Consider the following 16,509-nt stretch of genomic DNA (forward strand, 5'->3'; position numbering starts at 1 on the left):
TCAAAAATGCTTTTAAATATTTCACAAAATCTGGGTGGAATGATGCAATGCACATGTAATTTGGCCCAAGAGTTAAATTGTTGTTAATCGTTCTGTAAAAGCTTTCGTTCAAAAGCCAAACCGTTTGTAAATTGATAAAGATGGCTTAGAGAAACTATTCTGCACGGTTTGTAATTTTTTCAGTATTTCACCGTGGTTAGTTCCTCATATTTGAAAACTGAGACAGTTCACAAAGCACATTATGAATTTTGAAATAATGAGACATGAGAAAGTTAGATCAGATTTACGAAAATATACATGATCATTAAGAAACTCTAACACCTCCATGAACTTTTTTTTCTCTGTTTCATAATGCTTACTTTTCGAAATTCATATGTTTAGTTATTTGAGCTTAATTGTCAAACATTAATTTATTTGAATCACCTTCATTTTTGCAAAAAAAGACCTAAAAATGAAACTGTTAAAAAAAAAACTAGAAAAGAACGAGCAAATTCCTTTTAATTCCACTACTTTGACCTGAACTTTGTCGAACATTTGGGGGTTGGATACCATGGTGTAATGAACAATTGGCAAACGTTAGCATTGGCTAATTGGCATTGGTGTAATGAAAAATACCTGTCAATTCAGAACATTTTGTTGAATTAAAGAGAACTATAATCAACAATACCTTAGAAGAATGAATTGACGCTCCATTTTGCAAAAAGCCAATGCGAAACCTATAAGGTTAAAGAAAATCAATTGCACATAAGAAATACAGGGGATAGACAAAACAATCAGGACAGGCGAAATTTTCACTTTTAAAAAAATGTTCAACTAGCTGTAACTTTTTTTTTGAAAGTGCGTCAAATATTCTCAAATTTTCACAGTAAGTTAATCAGCTGCTTGAGTGTTAGTGGTCAAAATTTGGAAAAGATCGGGTTATTCTACACAAAGTTATAAAGATTCTAGAAAAAGGTACAATTAGCCGATAGCCAACTTTGAGCTGTTATATCTCTGGATTCAATGAACCGAGTGCTATGAAATTTTGACCATTTTTGACTGTTATAGTGAGCTTTAAAAAACATTTGACTTAACTTAAAATTCCAAAGACCAAATTTTCTAAAACTTCAACATCGTTTCAAAACTAAAGATGCTAATTATTATAGTATACAGTGAACATTTGAGAATATTAAAGAGATTGAAAATTGAGAAAATAAAATTTCGCCTGTCCCGATCATTTTGTCTATCCCCTGTAGTTCGTGACGCCGTGCAGCTTTGAATTTTACATTTAAAAATTCGTTATTGGGAGCATTCTCAAAGTCTAAGAAATCGCTCAAGCAAGAATTGATTTTGAGCGAATGCCCTCTTGGTAACGCATACGTGTAAAAGAGTCACATGTCAATATCTTAAATCAGTATTTGTATGTTAGTTACCGTGAAGGGGCATGCCATCCAAATGAACATCACGGATGTGATGATCGACAAAGCGTTCTTCGTATTTTAGAAGAAAAGAGATAAGAATGGTAAGTCTGAAACTCTTGACTTCTACACACGGCGTAAACGCTTTTCTGGAGTAAATTATTAAGTAATTTTCCGTCATGATATAAATGATTGAAAATTTACTGTATTTTACTATATTTCACGTTGAACCATGGAGTTTCGTCGACTCAATTTGGAAAATTGTAATTACCTAACTTCCCCTAACTTTCTAGTCTTTCGATAGACACAATTTTAAGGCTGAGATGAACCAGCCTCGCGCTGAAAGCGTCTAATAATAATTTTAGATTAGAACGCTTTTGAGCACTGAAGAACAGTTTTCAACAGGGTCTTCAGACTTAGCATTGGGCAAATCTGGCTGAGACAACGATTTTTGTGAATCGATTCGAATCGGACAGCTGAATCAATTAACCGATTCAATCGAATGCTTTGAATTGATGTTTTCACTCTGATTCGAAAAAAAATATAACGTTAAAAAAGAGCATTCAGAAAAAATAATGAAATTCAATATTTTTGAATCAAAAGAAAAATCCCCAGAACTCTGAGAAGTATTCCCATAGAGTACTGAAATAAATTCCCGCAGACTGCTGAGAGAAATTGCCCCAGAATATATATATACTCTTACAGAATTCTGAAATTAATTCCTCTAGAATTATTAGATAGATTTCTTCAGAATACTGAAAATGATTACATTAGAATCCTGAGCGACGTTATCTAGAACGGAAAACAATACTCTTTTGGTATCTTGGAAGGAATTCTATCAAGGATTTTCCTAGAATCCTGAGAGAGATTACTCCATACCTATGAGACGGATTGTCTCAGAGTCCCGAGAGGAGTTCTCCCAGAATCCTGTGATAGATAGTCTCAGAATCCTAAGAGAAGCTTTCCCTTAGGATTCTCTCAAAATGCTCCAGATTCGTAAATAGGATTATCCTAGAATCCTAAGATAAATCCTCCCAAAATCATGAGAGGAATTCCAAGAGCTCTTCTTTCACATTCTTGAGATAAAATCATCTACAATTGTGAGAGAGATTCCCACAAAACAAAGCAAAATTCTTAATTCTAAGATGAATTCCCCAAGAAACTTAAAAGAAATTACCCATAATCCAAAAAAGCGTAGCTTACCCTAAGAAGGGTTCCAGAATTCTGAGAAACGTTCCCTCAAGCTACTGGGTGAGTTTGCCAAAGAAACAGAGATATATTCTCACAGAGTTCTGTAAGATAGGATTCCCCCAGAAACTTGAGAACAATTTTCCCAGAATTCCCCTAAAATTCTGGGTGGAATGCTTTAGAGTGCTGCGAATAAGTCTGCCATAATCCCGAAAGGTATTCTCTAGAATTCTACGAGTGATTCCTCCAGAATCCTGAGAGGCATCATAAGAGGGGTTCTTCCAGATTTTTGAGAGAAATATGTCTAGAAACCTAAGAGGGATTTGCCCGAAAATCTAATGAGGATTCTCCTTGGAAGGGATTACGAAAACTTCTAGAATGGACTTCTCCAGCATCCTGAGAATGATTCTTTGGAATTCTGAAAGGTATTCCCACATAAAACAGAAAAGTTACCGCAGATTCCTGAAAGACATTTTCCAGAATCTTTGAAAGGACTCGCCTAAACTCCTGAAAGGGATTGTCCCTGAACTCTGAGAGTGATTGCTCTAGAATACTTTAAATTATTACACCAGTATCTCAACAGAATCATTCTATAATCAATTCAGGGATTTTCCCTGATTACTAAGAGGGATTCTCCCAGAATCCTGAAAGGGATTTCTGGGAGCAACTGCTCCAGAATACAGAAAACAGAATTCAACTGGAATTCTGGTAAAATGCTGAGAAGGATTTCTTCCGAACCCTAAGAGGAATCACAAAATCCATGTGAGGGATTCTTTAAAATCCCAATTTCTCTAGAGAACTTTGCTTAGAATCTCATGAGAGATTCTTCAATAATTTATAACTCTGAAAGAAAGAGCCCTAGAATCTTGAAAAATATAGCCCCAGAATCCCAAGGATTTCGCGAGAATCATGAGACTAATTCCCCAGAGTCTTGAGAGAAATTTTCCCAGAAACCTGGTGGCATTACTCCAGAAAGCCGAATTTTCAGATAATCTTGGGAAGAGTACTTAGTGATATTTCCCCAGAATCTTAGTAGGATCTTACGCAGAATCCTGAGAAGGATATCACTAGAACCCTGTGTGGGATTCCCTCAGAATCCTAGGAAATATTCCCACAGAATTCAGAAAGGGATTTCGCCACAAGTCTGAAAATGCTGAGTATGATTCTCCAAGAATTCTGAGTAAAAACAAGAAATTTTATATTTTTGAATCGGAAGAAAAATCTAATGTAAAAAACGATTCGGTCGATTTCGTGGGCCTTCAACATCGAATCAAAAAATCGATTAATCGGAACAAAAGCATCGATGTTGCGAACATCGATTCAAAATTGCCCAACTTCAGACGTCTGTTAAGTTTATGGATTCCAGGAGATCCTTGCAAGCTTTTTGAATAGATTTACCGTGGATTCCGTTTTGATTTGTCTTTTCAAGTGTTTCAGAAAATTATTTTTTTAATGAATTTTTAATATAAATATTTAATTTGGTCATCAAAATAGCAAGGTGTTGTGGTTATTTCATAAGCATTAGTTAGGGGCGAGAGAAACAAATGCGATTTTAAGTGCTCTTAAGTGTAAGAAATGTCTGTTCAGTTCAACCATTAAATCTTTTAAACTTGACTTCTATCTTGACAAAGCATCCCTTTTCGAACACAGGTTTCTCGCAGTTTCTAATGATGGTAAGCTTTAAGCACAGACAAACAGACGTCTAACTTGCTAAATTTCCATCGACCACGCTTTTAACGATCATTTTAAATCTTCATAGTTGTGGCTTTCACAACGAGAGGCGTTCGCATCGTTTTTCTTTTTGTTTCACGTTTCACACTAGTGTTTTCTGTTCACAATATGGCACAACGCAGTGTTTCGTGAAACATTTCCACTAGGTGCTGGTAGTGTGAACTGGGCGATGTTTTTTTTTCGAAAATTGTTCTAGGTGTCACGTCTGTTTGTCTGTGTTATAAGCTTCGAACGACAATAGACGGCAGTGGAAGCGGATCCGATTTTGTCTTTCCATTTTTAATAGTGAAAGTGATCTGAACTGAATACTGGAAGTGGTGACTTCAGTAACAAAATAGCGCACTTATCTCCCTGGAGAAGTTTTTCAATGAAAACTGAGGAAATCTTTGGAATAAATCACTAGAGGCATCTTGTAAAAATCCAAAGAGAAATTCCTTGAGGAATAATAGCTGGAGGAATCGCTAACAAAATTCCTGATAAAGAAAATCGTGGAGATAATTCTGGAAAAATCACTGGACAAAGCCATAGAGAAATGCCTGAAGCAATCGATGAACAAATCTCTAAAGAAAATCTTTTAAAACCCCTTGAAGAAATCCTCGAGGAATCCCTGAATAAGTCTTCAGCAGAATTTCTGGGGAAATCTTAAGAGGTATTCCTGGATAAATTCCATGTGGAATTCGTAAAGGAATTCCCACAATTTATTTTAGAGGAATCCTTGCAGGAATTTGAGGATGAATTCCAGCTGGAATCTTTGTAAAAATATCTGGAAGAATCCCAGGAGAGATTCGGAAAGAAGAATTCCTAGGGGAATCTCGAGAGGAATATGCAGAGAAAACATCCTGGTATCCGAAGGAATACCTATAATACTCACATGAGGCATTGCTGTAGGAAACCCAAGAGCCCCAGGAGCATTTCCTAAAGGAATTCAAGCATGGATAACTCGAGAAATCCCAGTTGGAATTTGTAGAGAGATTGTGGTGGACTGATCATAGGGGAATCCTTAAAAAATCTCAGGAGGAATTTCTAGTGGAATTAAACAAAGAATTTCTAGATGCATGAGCATAAGTTTCTGGAAGAACCCAAGCAGGCATTTCTGCAGGAATTCTTGGAGAAATCCTAGTAGGAATTCTTGAAAGAATCACAATAGGGAAACAATCTCGAAAATCAGGCAAAATAAAAATTGATATTTTTGGTTTGGGTTAAGCATTAGCTTTAGTTGAAATTCACAAACATAAAAATGAATAGATGTTTTTGGAGTATTCCTACGAGGTGTTTCCTGAAGCAATCCCATGATGAAACTACTGTAGCCTATAGGTACATCCCAGCAGGAACAGCTTCATTATTTCCTCACTACATCACGAGAGTTAACCTCCAAAATGTTTGAGAATTCCCAGGTCACTTGACAGGTCACACAAAAGCAAGACAATGACAAAAAAAAAACTTCTACCTTACCGACCTTGTTGCCGTCCTGTTTTGCCCGTATTGCATCAGTCATATGACCTGAGAACTTCAAACATTTTGGAGGTTAGAGTGGTGTACTTAACTGGTAGAATCCCATTGAAAATTGTCCGAGGAATCTGACAAGGAATACTTGATTTTTGTTATGAATCTTTGGAGAAATCCCTGGAGAAATCACAGGGTGTATTTCAGGGAGATTTCCATTACAAATTCCTGGGTGAACGACGATTGAGTGGAGCAAGGATCAATCCGAGGAAGTCATTAAAAGACGATACTGGACAGTTACCTACCGACCCAACTGACCCACTAAAACGTTGGTTTGAGAACTTCGAACAACTTCTTCAAATTGACCCCATCAGTACGTGGGCTGCAGAGGCACGTTATCCTCCTTTGGGGACATTTGTGACATCATTTGACCCGGCGCAAATGATGCATCAATTATTTAGTAATATCTTGGACTTCGCGACTTTCCAGACCATTCAGTCGGTCTTAGTTAAGGTTTACAAGAAGGGGGATCTGACTGTGTGCGAGAGCTGACGTGGCATCATGTTATTCTGCGGAGCGCCCAGAGACGCAAGGAAGTTCCAGATAAAATTGTGAACTTCATCGACGCGCAGTACGAGACTTTTATATGCAGAGTCCTGCATAACGGAGTTGTCCAACCCCATCCGGGTAGTCGCAAGACGAAGCACATGATTGCGGGTAGAGACAGAGGCAAATCTAGTGGCATTGGTCCTGGGGTAGTGAAGCCTTTGAAGTTGAAGGGAGACAATGTGTTTGATAGCATTGATGAACCACCAGGGATCAAAGAGAAACGTTTCCGCAGTGAAACTTAAATTTGTCGAGTGACTTTCTAAAAATTTATCCATTTGACACATCCGCAGGACAAAACAATCCACAAGCCCTAGGACTCGCTCCGTTTTCAAATGCTTGCTCTGTTTACGCAGCCACTCCAAAACAACACAAACAACACCCGTAGCGTGCGCTCTGATGGGGAGTCCATTAGAGTTCACAGATGTTCGGGCAGTAACTATACATTTTTTTTCCTTTGCCTTTCACGACACTTGGAAAACGTCGACACGAGCAATGGAAATGGAAAAGCTTTTTTTTCTCCTGGAGAGCAAATAAAATAGCTACACCTAGCAGCACAGCGGAGTGGGTGTGCGTAGCGTACCATTGAAGCAAACGAACGCCGACGCTTTGTTTGGCTCCATAGTAGCAGCAGCAACAGCAAAGTGTCTGTCGTCCGTCGCCGTCATATATGGATCCATCCCAATCGCAATAGTAGCCAACAGTCTCACACACCGCAACTCAGATGGAGCGGTGGAAACACGGTACGGCGGCGTTGTATAAACCATCCTACACATGTGTGAACGGGCACTGTGGTGTAGATACGCCTTTTGGGTCGAAGGAGGGCACAAAGCCTATATCACTCTTGTAAACTGGTGAGGAGCTTTTTTCCTCTCGTGTACAAGCAAGAGTGAATTAGAGTTTTTGACGGGGTATATGGTTGTGCGGCACATAAAAAGCCGAAGAAATGGAACAACAATACGGTACGACGACGACGCTACACTAGGTCGGACGGGTAGCATATGGTCTGTTGTTTTCTCTGATGTTGGATATAGTTGCTTGCTTCTTTTGAATAGATTTTAAATAAAAACACTTTTTCTATGTCGACCACCTCGGTACTGGGTCATCTTTAACGTTGAAGGTAACATAAAAAGAAAATACGGTCGATGTGTAGTTCAAAAATTTGTGCAACCTAAACACATTGATTTAATGGCTGATAATCATAATTAAAATCCCAGTATGAAAAAGTTATATGATTTGCTGGTTACACGCTACTCATATCAATCCTCGATAGTATAGTGGTCAGTATCCCCGCCTGTCACGCGGGAGACCGGGGTTCAATTCCCCGTCGGGGAGGTACATTTTTTTATTATTCAATGTCGATACCAACTTACCTTTCTTTGTCTCTCTTACGTAGCCTGAAAATAGAACAAAAGAAAGTATATTAGAAGTTGCGCACACCACGGAAATGAACTTTTCATCGAAACGTAAACTGCATAAAAATAGAGTGGGAACAACCTTCGGAAGAAGTCTTCCCTAAGCCACCAACCAACCAACCGACCGATCGACCGACCAAACCCATTCAAACACACGTAATTTCCTCCCCCGCAAAGCATCGCCACCGAGCAATTTATAGCCCCCAACCCAACCATCTCTGCCCAGAGGCGGAAGGACGAACACACGTTTGCATGTGGGAAACCAAAGCGACATTAAGGGGGAATTCAGTTTGGTTTTTCTAACACATGCTTGCTTAATTTTCTCACATGTGTGAGTTTTCAATTGAAGATGAAGAAATACTCGAATTTTCACCACTATCTGATATCGAGATATTTTAAAATTTGCTTCAACGCATGCTCAGGACACTTACCTTTTCATTGAAACCAAGAAACACAACATTTTCACAATATTTCACTGCAAAACTGCTAATTTATAAATTATGCGCTATCTTTTCCAAATTCCCCCCCAACGCACACCAGCTCGCACCATTTCACTAGCACTATCTTACCGGGAACAGTCTCACTTTTTAATTGCCTCTCGAAACGTAATTGCTTCCATAATCGAAGTGTAAAATGTTTCACCGGCTTCACAAATGGAATAATATTCACTACATCACGAAAAAGTCCGCGGCGATAGCCACACAATCGCGAAAACTGCACAAAATCGTTTTTCACTTTCCAACCGGCGCGGTATTTACTTCCATGTAGTGCACATACATGGTGTGGCTTTTCTTGATTTGCTGTTTCTTTTATTCTCCCATTGCCTATGCGTGCATATTTCTTGCGTCATATGCACAGCGTGATAAACAAGTTGAAGATGGGAAAGAGACAAATGAAATGCACTAACGAACCTGCCTCATCTGCACATCCGCGTGCAGGAGTGTTTGTTTACTCTCTGTAATGTCAGTAGGCGCTTTCACCAATACTTATAAATTGTGAGTTGAACCTTAAAAACAATTTATGTACTATTTTCCACCTTCCACTCGAGCGAGTCGACCATTTATGTTACACATTTAACTCCCGCCCGGCAGGATACGACCCCGGTCGCACCAGGGTGCGACTTGTTTTCGGAAATATCAGACTTCGGAGTACTTCAAGGTTGTTTCAGCGATAAAGTGTTATCGTATGACTAGAAGATTAACTAACCTAGTGAGCCCGTTTCATGTTATTATATTCATTTTTGGCACATGTAGGAAAAATAAAACTGATAACATGGAACGTGCTCACCAATTTACCTTTCCGATAAAGCTATAATTTCTTCAAGATAAACTAATGTTTTACTGAAAATCCTATACATTGTACAATATCAAAATTATTTATTGACCATTTACCTTTAAATAGTTTGAATTCTCTTAAAACCTAGATAAACGTGGCAGTTTTTTTTTATGTATTTTAGTCAAAAATAAAACCAGAAAATCAGCTTTCAAAAACTTCCACGATAATACTAATCCGCACCCTAATCGACACCCACAGGGGGTTTTCCACTTAATGCAGCCTGACGGCACCCGGAGGCCGCCCTTCCCCCAGTCAGCACCACGAGGGCAGAGTAAGAGTAGCATTTTATCCTGGTTCCTTTGCGAATTGTGCGAACACACGAGTGGTTTCAAACAAAACCAAAACCGTAAGGTTCTTTGTTCCGCCATCCTGCGAGATTGGTTGTGCAGCAGTGCAGGCTGGCTGGCTGCACCTCCTTTATGCACTTTCGTCGTCCTTTATTTCTGGGAGAAGAAGTCAATAATGGACCACATTCTGCCGACCCGGTCAAAACCGAGAACCAGCAGCACCGCACTTGACTTACCCGAAACCAAACCCCAAGGAAGGTACCTTCCATGAGTAGAATAATCTACCAAGATTTAAACGCCAGGATGCAGTCTTCTGGTAGCCGCGAGAAGGCGTTAAACCATTACCGGAGGAGCGTGGAGCCATTATTTCGATTACTTTACACACTTTAGCTTCGTATTGTTTTTGCAGGGGGAAAGTGCAATATTAGAATGGGTATTCTGGTGAACGTCGTTGCTATAAAAAAAGGTCGTCATTTGTTCCGCGTGTGTGAACTTCTAAAGGGTGGTAGGCGGAACGGAATGGTAACCATTTTGGTTCATGACGTTAAGTAAGGCATATTTTTATTTTATGACGTAAGAGACATTTTTGAAATAATAACAAATATATTAGGATCTGAAATCTGAAAAAGAAATGTTAACAACCAGGAACAAAATCACTTCAATAACATTTCACCTATGATAAGAGCTCCCCAGACAACCAGGAATCGCATAAGGATGCACGCTGTACATCGTATGAAGTACTATTTTAAGTCACTATCGCATATATGTACGGTTGTAACGATGAATATAAATCTCTAAACCGACAGCATGTGGACAGTGCCATCTGCATGTCAAATATGAAGTTTACTAACGTTAAAAAAAAAATAGAAACGCGAAATTAAAAGGCTCCACTGAACTTCAACTGATTTCCTTTTGCGAACAGACAATGGGGAGGCGAATCTAAACGGGTAAAAGGGAGATGAAAACAGGCTATTGTTCTCGGGATCACGAGAGGCTTGCCCAGTTTAGTTTTTGGGTGATCATTTCAGTGGAGATTGTCGAAGCCATCGGATGTGTGAATTCTAAAGCAAAAATAAAACTACACGTTGAAGTGGCAGTTGAAAGTCAGTGAATAGACATAGACGGTCTTAAATTAGTTGAGTGAGTGAAAAGCTCTGAAACATTTTGTAAGTTTAGAAAGTGAAGAAACGGTTAAGCAAAGTTCATTTACATAATTGAATACTCTAATAGGTACACCGTATACTTTCATTAAAAATAGAAGTAGGCAGAGAAGAGTGTTCACGACAGCAATAGGATTTGAAGGTAAATTTAATACATATAATTATGTGAGATGAGCGACTAATAATGGAATGCGTTGCGCAGGTTACCAACCCGCGCTTACGTGGGTTTTTGGTTGGGGTTTGGTAAATCCACCAAACCACGAGAGCTTCGAGAGCATTGGTGAGCCCCTTGGTGGAAAAACGTGTTGTGGGCCTTAATCTTCCACCTCGCCCACGGTTACGGGGTAACACCACCCTCTGCGATCTGAGACGGTGTCCTAACTAAACAGTGCATGGATCACAGTAGATCTCCACGAACAACGCCATTATCCAGTTACCTCACGTAACACGTTATTACACCGCCCACGAAGACCACGAGTAGCCCAAACACCAACCACGTGGCTCGCGGCGTCCTCTGGGTATTGAACCACGAGGGACACCGTCAAAGTACCGTAGCGAGGAGAAGGTTTGTTCCAGCGCTGCAGGAGTCAACGCACCATACAATCCAGGTCAGATCTAACTAATGTACCTAGCTTAAGAAATAGGACCCATCTTTAGTCCCGGGACAGGTTAGGAGGAAACCAGAGAGAAGAATACATGTAGATGCATCGAAATTCTGGTCGTACGTATTACTAATCCGTCGGCGGATACAATCTTTTTTTGAAATGACGGTTCGTTAATCTAGTTGATGTTGATTTTATTTGGCTATTTTCACCTCTATTAACCTTAGTCGGATCTTTAATCTTCAGAGTCTTTTCGGGGGGTGATCAAAAGAACTTAGGTGTTTGAGCCAACGACAGACCCGCCTTCGGGAGAGAGTCTCTAGCCGGACTAAAATTTACGTTCGTAGCCTTCCATTGACGGAAGTGGCGCTTAAGCTGCGAATGGTTAAGAGCGAAATTCACCCGTTACACGGTTGAGGGACAATTTTCATCGCATATGATGTTATTTTTTGAACTTACTGCGATGTATTTGGTAAAATCATACATATAAGAGTGCACATTAACTTTTATGATGTATGACCACATCGTAGTAGACGATATTCCGATGTTTTGTTGCGACGAACTTTGCTTATTCGCAAAAACGTTCGAGTAAACTCGCAAAGTGTCAATTGAATTCGCATAATTGCGTACTGCGATGATTATACGACTTCGCTTGATACTTTCTAATCATGTCAGTTTAACCCGCATTGATGTACAAACTAAATCCCATAAAAGTGAAAATAAACTCGTTCTAATGTGCATACCAACTCGCATAAGCTAAAATCGTTAACGTTTGCATATTGCGATGTGATATGTGATAACAATGAAAGAGGTGCTGTTGGAGTGCCAAAAAGTTACAAGACAGTGAAAAGTCATCATTATGGTTACAAAACAAGTTACAAAGTCATCATTTATGTTTTATTGACCTAATAATTACCAAGGGGTGGTGCTAGCAAGAGAGGAGTAGTGGTAACTGTGCGGCAAATCATGCTACATCATTTTGATCTCCAGATAGCCTGCCGAACACGTACAGCGCAAGGAAACCAAGTGCATTCCAACAAGTGCTGAGGTGAGTTAGAATGTCATGACAATGAATCAGTGTGTTTCATAAGTAGTGTTTGGTGTTAAGTGTGAAGTGCGGCTCGATAATCCAAAGATCATTAGTTCGATACTTAGGTGACAAGATTTTTTTATTTCGAATATTTTTAAATCCTATAAGATGCTATATTACGTCGCAATAGTGCATATCGTACATCGCATAAGATATCGCTTCAAGTCATATAGCGTCATTATTTTTCCGTCAATGCACGTATAGGGCCTCCACTTTTGTACGCATAAGGCACTTTTACTGCATCTTATGCGATGTAACTTCATCGGATAAAAGTACGTATAACATGCACATAAATTTCATTATACGTGCAAATTGGTTGTCTGGGTCTTTTTTGGGAACCTTCGAGTAGACATAAGGAGTGTATCGCAAAGTAATTATTAATGTTTAGAACGTTCTATCCCGAAGCTAAGTTGGTATTTTTATGGCAGTCTTTCTATCAAATCTTCACAATATAGTCAAGTTTTAGTGTTATTGAATGTATGGTTGAATGAATACACCTCACGAAATAAAAATCTGCAGAAAATGCAATTTTGTAAATATTTTTTTGGTTGTCTCATGTTAAGAGGCATTCTCATAGAACATGGGACACCTATGCTGTACACGGCAGTGTAGCGAATGAAATTCGTATGAAACAAATTTGGTAAAACATACACTGAAGTTTTTATTACAACGGCAATGGACCAAGTAAAAAAACTCGGAGTGTGAAAAAACGTCATTTAAGAACCGCGATATTTGAAAAAACGCGTAAGAAAAGTCAAGTTACAATAGTTGTGAAAAAAACAGGGTCTCTAGACCCTCTAGGGTTTTTGGGGGCGTTTCAGGAAGGTTTCAGAGGTGTTTTAGGGAGTTTCATAGGATTGCATGATATTTCAGGGGGGCTTTTGAGGCGTTTCAGGCGCGCTTGAAGGGATTACAAGACGTTTCAAAGAGGGTTCAGAAGCGCTTAGGGAAGTTTCAGGGGCTTCTGGGAGTTTTAAAGGCTTTTAGGGCGTTTCAATGCGTATCAGGGCGTTTCAAGGGGTTACATGACGTTTCTGGAAGGTTTCAGGGAGTTTCAGTGCATTTAAGGAAATTTAAGGTGGGTGTTTCTAGAAGTTGCAGGATGTTTTAGGCGAGTTTCAGATGCGTTTAACCTCTGTAACCCGCCGAAAATCCCGTTACGCTTCTTGAAATGCCTCCGAAATCCTCCTAATATCCTTACGGAATTCCAAGAGAAATTACCAGGCAATTTTCAGATGGAACTTCGGTAGCAATCTGAGAAGGAACATCTCAACGAATTCTAACGAATTCCTAAAAAAAAATAAGAAAAATTTCAAAAGGAATACCGACAGAAAGTTTTGAACGAATCCCAGAATACAATGATTCTCTAAGCACTTTTTTAGAAATCCTTATAGAAATATCTGGTGTAACTTCAGGAGATTTCCTGGAAAACTCCCAGAAAAAAAAAACTATCGGAGGAACGCCAGAAGGATTTCCAGTCATTCAAAAAATCTTACAAGGCGGGGAGGGGGTGTCGAAAAATCATTAAAAATCCCTTACGTAATTAATGGACAGCCCCCAATAGCATGGAGCTATTTGTTTCATCTTCCAACATCAAATTTTGCTATTGGTCGGATGTTCAGGAACCAATTTTTGATATTATTTTCAGTACTTTTACCTCTTATCTCAATCAAAGCAATATCACGTTTTGTACCTGACCTCTACCCAGGGAGAGCTTGTTTTTTTACTTTTCCGACGTTTTGACCGATGGATTTTGACCTTTCTCAAGGGTCGTAGTGTCTATCGTCTCCTGTATGTAATGTGTGAGATCAAAACCAGTTTAAAATCTTAAAAAAAAAACATACCAAACAACAGATTTTGAAATGACAAGCCAAACACAAAATGTTTATGTAATATTACGAAATATAAGTAGCCGGAACATTCTGGAATGTGATTCATAAAAAATGTACCCATATTCCGTAGTTATCGAGCTCAAAACTGAATAAAACAGTCGCCACTTTGAATGTTTGGCCGCCATCTTGAAATTTCTGGTTATCAGTTTTAGGCTTTGGACATTCTCTTCATACCAAATAGGGGAACTTACGTATTTTCGACAATTTTGTTCTCTTCGTCATGGGATATTTTTTGTAAGCTGTAAAACCTAAAATTGGTGTCAAATCATTCCTAACCGAGCTGAATAATTTGACCTTCAAAAACCCTCAATTACGAGGAAAACAAACCTGCCGATAATATCCAAAGACATCCTTTATATTTATGTAAAGCCAAACGTTTCATAAAACATTTTCCAACTAGAAGTTTTGTCCACCAGCTTTGATTTTCTGGTCAACCGTTCTAGGTTTCGGTTATCTTCCTCATTCTTCAATTTGGATGTTTTGGAAACATTCGTGACAGCAACGAATAAATCTTTCTCTGTGGTTGTGAAATACGATGTTTCGTATGCAGAAAATCCACGCACACATTTGCTTGCATCTCCTATGACGAAGACAACTTGTTGTTTACATTTTACCGACGAGAAAAAAAGTGTTTTTTTTTTAATAATTGAACAGCTTTGGTGCATTCTGCAGCAGAGAAATTCAACAATTCGGCTAGCTGCTGCTTTGGTGCAATTTTGCCTTCGTCGTACGCAAAACTAGAAAATAAAAATCCACTCATAAGTGGAGTGAAATTGAAACGGGGCTGGTTCTTGATAGTCTACATCTTTTTGTTTCCATCTGATGAGCCAATGGCAAAGGTAAGCTGGCATATCTGTAATTATTGGCTAATTCCGTCTGATATGACGGGAATTAGCGCATACGACGAAGTAAATTTCTATCCTATTCTGCTCTCCCGGCAAACATTGTTTGCACAATGTTGGATAACTTTTAGATCATTTTGACAAATCTAAAATGAGCAGAAAAAGATCGGCAAATAAGGTATATACGTTCGTCTCTTTCTAGCATTTGTGTGATCTCATGTCGTTTGTCAATGTAATGAAGAATAATGCATTTAAGAGGGTCACCGGTCACACAAAATAATCCACATTTCAACAAGAAAAAAATCTCGCCCCCGGGTGGACTCGAACCACCAACCTTTCGGTTAACAGCCGAACGCGCTAACCGATTGCGCCACGAAGGCTCTTGTAAAGGCGGTTGCTAACACAACAACTGACTCTTTGTTCAAATTCCATGACCGTTTTTTTTTAAATTTATTATATTTATTATCGCAATAAAATGTTGGTTTATCAGACGTAGGACAAAAGTGCAAGTCCATCTCATAAATCAATCACTTTTATTCTGTTTTACATTCGGTGCTCGTGTCTGTCAACATCGAAAACAATAATGTATTTGTTTCGTCCTCAGTTTTGTTTTTCATTCTTTCACGACGATATCACGCAGCTCGTTCACAAAACGGCCAGAAATCCGTTTCGATGCGTTCGACGGTTTTCAGTTTGATTCATTGCGCTTCAAATACTGCCGGTGACGCCTGCACGCGCCCCGTACAGACGAGTTGTTGCTATTTGAACATCACAACCAGACGTCATGTGTTTCACCCCACCCCCATTGATAGTTTTCAGCAGAAATTGAAAAGTAAACTAAATAAAACATGTTTCCTACATTTTTTTCCAATCGATTTGCATTCGTGACATTCGACTGATTCATAACGAATTGCGTTTCGCGACTGAGGCCGGCTTTCGGAGATAAAAACTCGTCGACGTCGGACGCCAAACGCAGTTCCCGCTCTTTGAACACAAAGCAATTCCTGTCAGCACCTACAAAAAAAAAACATAAATTGGAAGGATTGACTGTGGAGGTTGGTGGATTATCATTCGAATGGAAGGCTTTTAGCTGACCCTTCTAAAAATGCGCTCTCGCGTTCAATCCATATGTGATTCCAGCAGAAGCAAAACCGATTCGCTCCGGCCGGGTCCTTCCACGCTTCCATGGTTGGACGAGATTTGAAGACCGGCTTTTGCCCGTGTCCGGAGCGTTACTCAAATCACGTTTCGGGAATAATTCTGCTCGAGAGGATGGCTCTTTGTAGCTCTTTGGATTTTAGGCGGATGGAAACAGTTTGTGGGTGGCGCGGAGAACTGTTCTATGCAGCTTTGTTTTTTTTTCTGTTGCAGCAGCAGCAGCTGAGCTGAACGAACGTGGTGGATGGCGCATCGATTCCAAGTCAGGCACGTGCAATAATAGCAAACTGGGCGATGGTGGTAAGGAAGAAGCAGCAGCAATGCTTCGAGAAAAAAAGCACACGTGTCCCTTTGAAGCTGTTT

At 39.4% G+C, this 16,509-nt stretch overlaps 1 protein-coding gene and 2 non-coding genes across 10 annotated transcripts in view; 1 reads left to right on the forward strand and 2 right to left on the reverse strand.

The window, feature by feature from the left end:
- LOC109410817 (disintegrin and metalloproteinase domain-containing protein 10) overlaps nucleotides 1-16,509 on the reverse strand; it is a 301,283-nt gene that overhangs the window by 129,947 nt on the left and 154,827 nt on the right. For all 8 annotated transcript variants that reach the window (XR_009997373.1, XR_009997371.1, XM_062849478.1 and 5 more), the window contains one exon: nucleotides 7,739-7,762. Coding sequence is in view for 6 of the 8 variants with exons in the window: in XM_062849478.1 (XP_062705462.1) it covers nucleotides 7,739-7,762 (24 nt within the window). In the remaining 2 variants the exon portion in view is untranslated. The remainder of the gene's footprint in view (nucleotides 1-7,738; nucleotides 7,763-16,509) is intronic.
- Trnad-guc (transfer RNA aspartic acid (anticodon GUC)) lies at nucleotides 7,629-7,700 on the forward strand. Its single transcript has one exon. It is a non-coding gene; the product is annotated as a tRNA-Asp (tRNA).
- Trnan-guu (transfer RNA asparagine (anticodon GUU)) lies at nucleotides 15,295-15,368 on the reverse strand. Its single transcript has one exon. It is a non-coding gene; the product is annotated as a tRNA-Asn (tRNA).

Source organism: Aedes albopictus, chromosome 2 (assembly GCF_035046485.1).
Source record: "Aedes albopictus strain Foshan chromosome 2, AalbF5, whole genome shotgun sequence".
Classification (NCBI taxonomy): domain Eukaryota; kingdom Metazoa; phylum Arthropoda; class Insecta; order Diptera; family Culicidae; genus Aedes; species Aedes albopictus.